The 6,289-nt window shown below is 37.3% G+C and overlaps 2 protein-coding genes across 6 annotated transcripts in view; one reads left to right on the forward strand and one right to left on the reverse strand.

The window, feature by feature from the left end:
* Helq (helicase, POLQ like) overlaps positions 1-1,416 on the reverse strand; it is a 43,394-nt gene extending 41,978 nt beyond the window's left edge. For 2 of the 3 annotated variants that reach the window (XM_027939765.3, XM_071614392.1), the window contains exon 1: positions 1,010-1,415. In XM_027939765.3, the coding sequence (XP_027795566.3) occupies positions 1,010-1,195 (186 nt within the window). In that variant the 5' untranslated portion in view covers positions 1,196-1,415. Of the gene's footprint in view, positions 1-1,009 lie in introns of all 3 variants that reach the window. The other variant, XM_071614393.1, reaches the window with a different exon arrangement.
* Positions 1,417-1,462: 46 nt separating this feature from the next.
* Mrps18c (mitochondrial ribosomal protein S18C) lies at positions 1,463-6,141 on the forward strand. Of its 3 annotated transcripts, none has more exons than XM_071614395.1 (6): positions 1,464-1,604; positions 2,823-2,878; positions 4,246-4,329; positions 5,307-5,364; positions 5,885-5,944; positions 6,024-6,141. In XM_071614395.1, exons 1-6 carry the CDS (start codon positions 1,598-1,600, stop codon positions 6,098-6,100), a joined length of 342 nt encoding a protein of 113 aa, XP_071470496.1. In that variant the 5' UTR covers positions 1,464-1,597; the 3' UTR covers positions 6,101-6,141. The 3 variants fall into 3 exon arrangements, with proteins under 3 accessions (XP_034492316.1, XP_071470496.1, XP_027795573.2); XM_027939772.3 differs by having other exon boundaries at positions 1,467-1,694; XM_034636425.2 differs by lacking the exons at positions 5,307-5,364; positions 6,024-6,141 and having other exon boundaries at positions 1,463-1,694; positions 5,885-5,941.
* Positions 6,142-6,289: the final 148 nt, after the last annotated feature.

A 6,289-nucleotide genomic window follows, 5' to 3' on the forward strand; every position in this document is an offset into this window, starting at 1 on the left:
ATGAAAAAAAATTCATTACTAAAGCAAATAATAAAATCTTCAGCCTAGGGCTGTATCAAGTACATAATTATATTTAAGTCCTGTAAGCCACCCTATAATAGATATAATTATTACCATTTTACAGATGGAAACATGGAAGCCCAGAAGTGCTCCTGGAAGCAACACTGGGCTACTTCTTTGGTTTTTGGTGGTGGGGATTGAACCCATGGCCTGGCACAGGCTCTCTAATGCCCCTAGGATTCTAATGCTTAAACCTGTGCTAAATTGTTAAACAACTGCAAGAACGACAGCCTCTGGGAATTGCATCTCTCCCTTCCAATCCCAGCCTCTGAGGCAGTGACTGGCCTACAACAAAAAGTTGTACCACAATATACTACAGAGAAATTCTGTTGAATTTGGAATTGATACAGAATGCGTGTACACTGACTTGGGGAGCTCTACTGAACAGAAGAGACACTTTGAGACAGCAAGAGTGTAGCGACACAGAATTTGAAGTGAGAAAGTAGTTTCTCAATTTCTTAGGGTCTGATTACTGTTGTAAAATCTAGATAATGTAGCTTGTTTAACACAGTAACTAGGGCGTAATGGGTCTTCAATAAACAGCTTTTATTAGTAAAGTAGGAGCAGTAGCAATTTCGAAGTCTGGGTTTGCGTCTCAGTTATGTCACTTAATTGCTGGATGTAAAATTTTTGTATCTACCTTTCATGTCTATATAGAAGTGGGGATAACTGGGCAATACCTCAGTATTGTTACAACAGCAGTAACAAAATAAGTTACAACAGCAGTAACAAAAGTGAGGGAGGAAATGAAAGGTATTTTATCTAACCGGTAAATTGTCCGCACTTGGGAAGAAACTGCCTCAATTTGGCAGTTTCACGTCCTCTTTATCTGGTTTCTCACCCCTTTAGGTGGGCAAGCGAAGTAGGAGGCCCAGGTTTGTATCAGCGCCCCAAAGGTCATAAGGAGGACAAGGCCGTCGGGGGAATTTGAGAGCTGATGGGGCTGTACCTCAACAGGTTGCACGCCCACGGTTTTCCGCCGCCGGCTCCGGGTTACCATCTCCTCCTCCTCTTCCTGCTCATCGCGGGACTGGAGCTGGGCCGCCGAGGGGATGGCAGAAGTGCTTGCTAGGCTAGGGCGGTTCCTTTTGCAGACCGACACCCGCCGGCGGATGCGGGAACAACCTTCCTCCATGACTGGGTCCGAAAACGCTGCCCCGACTTTGTCCACAGTGACTCAGCCGCCGACCTCGAAAGGAGGGCTGAGCGGAGGTGGATACAGGGAGAAAGTGCTGGCGTCTCCATCCACCTTTCGTAAAGACCTCAAACTTATTCCCAGGGCTCTCGGACCGGAACCTGGAAGACAAGCTAGGCGTTCGCCCTCTCGGTCCAATCACAAATGTCACTTGATTCTGGCGCGGTGAGGGCGGGATTCATAACCTGCTGCGCAGGCGCACTAAGAAACCCCCTTTCGCGGTTTTTCCGCGTTTGCCTACGGAACCTTAGAATGAAGTCCTCGAGTCCACAGGGAAGATTACCGGAAGGGACCTATTTGGACGACTTAGAAAAAGGAAAGGAAAAGGAATAACGAGGAACCATGGCAGGTGTGATTGCTTCTTGCGGTACTTTAGGGAAGAAGTTGACACATTGGATAACGGCTACTGTCTGCCTCCCAAATCCCGGAACTCGCGCGGGTAACGTCTCCGTTGTAACACCATAGCCGTTGCTTTGGCCCTATTAGTCGGTGGACTCATCACTGTTAACAAAACGAAGCTGATTTCTAGGCGATAAAGTTTTTCTGAAATGGGTGGGAATCAGTAATGTCCACGACTGCTGTTTTAGACCTGATGGGGCCGTGAGATGTTAAGTCAACTCCTTAAAAATTTTTGAACATAAAAGGAAAGTGATGGGTGGAATAATTCTGTAAAAAGGGCGCTGGCCCGGTGGTGCAGGCCTGTAATCATTTACTCAGGGAGCTAAGTCAGGAGGATCACAAATCCAAGTCCAGTCTCCTCAACTTAGCGAGAACTTGGCTTTAAAAAAAAAAAAAAGTGGGATCTAGTCCAGTAGTAGAGAGCCCCAGGGTTCAATCCTCTGTACCGAGGGGAGGGCCCTGCCTAAGATTTTACGTATAAACTTGGGGAGAAAGGAACATTTCCACAGTCACCCAACAACGAACTTCAGAGGTCTAAGGTCCCAGATCAGAGCGGAATTGTGACATAGGTCCTCGAATCTATAATTTATGCAAGTTTATCTTTATTCTTCGCTATCAATAATTACTCTCTGGAAAGAATCCATTTTTCATTTTCCCTTTGGTATAACAGTGCCTTTCTTTTGTTTCTATACGTATTAGTGTTAAAATCTGTCTATAACTGTGGAATAAAAGAGTAAATGTCAGGAAGAGAGCAGGTGAAAGGTTTTATGGAGGAAAATATATGCCCTATCCTTAAACCCCTAGGAATCACGTTTTATGTCTTATTCTGACCCAAATTTAAAGACTATAAAACCTTTATGTTTTGTCCCTTGATTAGTCTTAACTCCATACATCTTTTTTTTGGTGTGTGTGGTACTGGAGATCAACCCAGGACCTCCCTCAAGCTAGGCAAGCATCCTGTCACTGAAGTACTTGTCCAATCCTTTTGAAATTTTATTTTGCCACAGGTCCAAGTTGCCCAGACTGGCTTTGAACTTTTGAGTCTCCTGCCTCAGGCTCTATAGTAACTGGATTACAAACACTCACTGCACTGAGCTAAAACAAAAATCCTTATTAGCTACTCAGCTAACAAAAGGAACTGTTTATTACTGTTTCTGTTTAATTGCAGTGCTGTGGAGAAGAGGTTGTTCACAATATAAACAGGGAACCAGCAATGAGGACCTGGTAAGAATTTTTTTCTTTATGTTAGTAAAGCACTTGCAAATATGACCAAATTTTTATAACTAATTGGAGTTCAGCTGTAGGATAAAATAATTATCATTACTCTGAGTTTGGAACTTATAACTCATTGATTATAGTTTCCTAGGTGAGTTTCAAAGTAAGAGAATTCCTAGACTCTTGTTAGAAGCATAGCTTCTTGCCATATTTTCTTCCTAGATATTAAACATAAGATTATGTTATTTGGGAATTTCAAAAGGTAGTTTAGGTGAATAGAATAATTGTATATAATTGAACAAAGGGATTGTCCTACCTTTATTTCAATCGTCACTTTTGGTATTCTGCCTTAATAAATGTGGCATCAAAATTAAAGTTTTACACCAGGACATTTAATAGTTTCCTCTAACCTATATTTTTATGGGTTTGAAGTACTATCATGGACTTGGGCAGCATAGGTTTCCTTACTACATGCAAAGGTAATTTGTTTGACACTAATCATCCCATACAAAGCACTTAGCCAGTGTTGAGAAGGAATATAGTCTTTATATGTGAGCTGAATATAAATCAGACTAAGAAAGTTTGAGAAATGGGGAAAAAAGAAAAGCACTTATCTATTCCCTCTGTGCATCTATCTTGGTCATTTAATCCACACACCATACTTTAAGAGAATAAAGGAAGTTTACTCCTTTTTTAGGCCATAAACCCCACTGAGACTAATGAAAGATATAGATCCTCTCTACAGAAAAAGGGACATGGTCATATTCATTTAAAATTTTGCATACAATTACAGGGGATTGTAGACTTCAAAAACATTTCTAGATTAAGCACCTCCATACTGGAGACAAAACATTCTGACAGTAGGAGGAAGGCATAACAGAAGCATCAGAGACCGTAGTGAAGACAGAGAAGTCAAAAAGGCTAACACTAACTTATAGAACAGTTTTGGGGCATAGATAAAGCATAATAAGGGGATGAATAAACTATTTAATGATTATACTAACATAGGAATAGCATGTCATCTATTCTGCTTTAAGTTTATCTTAGTTTAAAGAAGTTTATTGAATTTAAATTAAAAATGTTTAAACATCTGTAATTGGAAAAAAGCATTTGAACATAAAATCACTTTTTTTTTTTTTTACCAGACTTGCATTGTTTCTCCTATAAACTCTTTTCTAAAAAGTTTATATTTTATTCCAGAATCTTCATGAGTTAATTCCTTCTTAAGCCAAATTGACACAAAATAAAGTGCTTGTGCAAAATATGTACACAGGAAGAAATGTACTGTGTGCCTTTGAATGGATTTACATTTGTTAACTTTAATATATTTTTTCAAATCCAGATCACATTATGTCATGAGATTTTCTTTATCCTAGCCTGTTCCAATGGAAAATCCTTATAAGGAGCCTCTTAAGAAATGTATCTTGTGTGAGAAACGTGTAGATTATAAAAATGTACAGGTGAGATCTGGTTTTACTCTGATACTTAATTTTTAGATTTTTGCACTTTTGTTATTAATCAGTTTTATAACAGGTTTTATGTAGAGGCAACTATTTTAGTAACTTCATAATTTCAAATCTGGTTATAATTCTATTTGTAAGGTATCTTTATTCAACTTCAATTATTTACTATTATTTTAGCTCAGAATTCCTCTATTTTCTATGCTCCAAAGGTTTGGATAATATAGCTCTTCATAGCAGTGATTCTCATTTGGTAGATGTAAATACTTTGGAAAAAAGTTCCTCTGGTGAAGCTGATCTTTGTACCTCACTATCCCTGTCACTGCTTCAAATGCTTTGTCTTGTTTACTCTCAGTAAATTAGAAGTGGCAAATTTAGGGGGAGTGAATGGTGCTGGAGAGTTAAGTGTACTGATGGTAATATAAATTGTAACCGTCTTTGAGGGAAAAAATTATTAGAATACAGTATAGGAGGAAGATTATGCAAAGTGCTAAGAACAGTGTCTGGCACCTACAAAGTGAACAGTTATTTAAGTTAATAGAACATAAGTTGTAGAAAATGGCCCAATGCGTGTACTTCTTGAAGATCCCAGTTCAGTCTGATAATTTATCTTCATGAGTATGTAATAGCTTATAATGATAGATGAAATATTTTGGTAACTTGTTATAAGCGCAGTATTTTAGAAGGATATCTGTGGTTTATCAATACCGCTTTAGCATTGACTGAATATGCTAATTAATGTTATTGCTATATAGACTTTTTGATATGCTGGATTAGATGTTAACTTTCAGTATTTAGAGAGATGACTTGTTAATATGATATTATCTCAATTAAAATTTGTCTAAAACTTATTAGATCTTTATATTACTTGAAAGTCATGTATATGGATTTTTTTTTCCTTGAAATTTACATTCAGGGTTGAATAACCAATGTATTAATATAAATTTTTTTCCCTCCACATAAAACTCTAAACACAGCTTCTATCCCAATTTATTTCTCCATTTACTGGATGCATTTATGGAAGACATATAACAGGTATTTATTTTTTAATCATAACAATTTAAATAAGAATTACATCTATCTCTGTCACTTAAGAAAACTGGCAAATTTTCAGATCATGTTATAAATCACTATTAGACCAGATACTACATTGTTAGACCACACTGGATTTAGGTACTTAAGGGAAAACACTCAGGGTTAACTATACACTGGCCACGTGAAAAACTTGGGCTTAAAAAAATTATACCTTATGTTGTGAATTATACTTCAGACATTCTAAACTAAAACTTGTTGATCGCAGACTGTCCACAGATAGACTAGATCCAATCTGCCTCTTGTTTTTGTAGTTTTATTTACATAGTGCCTTATGGTTGCTTTGTAGTTAAAACAGCAGAGTAGAGTAGTTGTGAATGGAGACTATAGCCCCAAAGGCCAAAATATTAATATTCTGGCCCTTTACAGAAAAAAAAGAAAATCTGACCTTTGACTTACAAGTTGTTATAGTTTGACTACTGGCATTTTTACGAATAAAACAGCTCTTTTTAAATTTTTATAGGTCTTTGTGGGAAGAAACAGAAAGAAATTACAAAAGCTATTAAGAGAGCTCAAATAATGGGTAAGTGTGCCTTGAACAACTGAATTAGTAAAAAGTTTGCTCATTATTTTTTGTGAAGAACTTTAATATCTCTTTACAGGGTTTATGCCAGTTACATACAAGGATCCTGCATATCTCAAAGACCCTAAAGTTTGTAACATCAAATATCGGGAATAAATGATATAAGGTTATTAACAATAAACTTATTTTATAATAAATTGACCTCTACTGACTCAAACTAACCTTTGCGAAGAAAAGTGTTTCAAGAGATCAGGAGTGAAGCATCTCCTTTATATGACTATTCACAGAATAGGTTGCTTACTTAAAATGTTAATACTCATTAAATGGTACATACCTTGAATAAAA

The sequence above is a fragment of the Marmota flaviventris genome, chromosome 7 (genome assembly GCF_047511675.1).
Source record: "Marmota flaviventris isolate mMarFla1 chromosome 7, mMarFla1.hap1, whole genome shotgun sequence".
NCBI lineage: Eukaryota > Metazoa > Chordata > Mammalia > Rodentia > Sciuridae > Marmota > Marmota flaviventris.

Bases quoted from the DNA above. Each gene is read 5' to 3' on its own strand.
- Mrps18c (XM_027939772.3), top strand. From the start codon at position 1,598: ATGGCAGGTGTGATTGCTTCTTGCGGTACTTTAGGGAAGAAGTTGACA. The intron at 1,695-2,822 runs GTAACGTCTCCG...GTTTAATTGCAG, and splicing joins AAATCCCGGAACTCGCGCGG to TGCTGTGGAGAAGAGGTTGT. The intron at 5,945-6,023 runs GTAAGTGTGCCT...ATCTCTTTACAG, and splicing joins TAAGAGAGCTCAAATAATGG to GGTTTATGCCAGTTACATAC.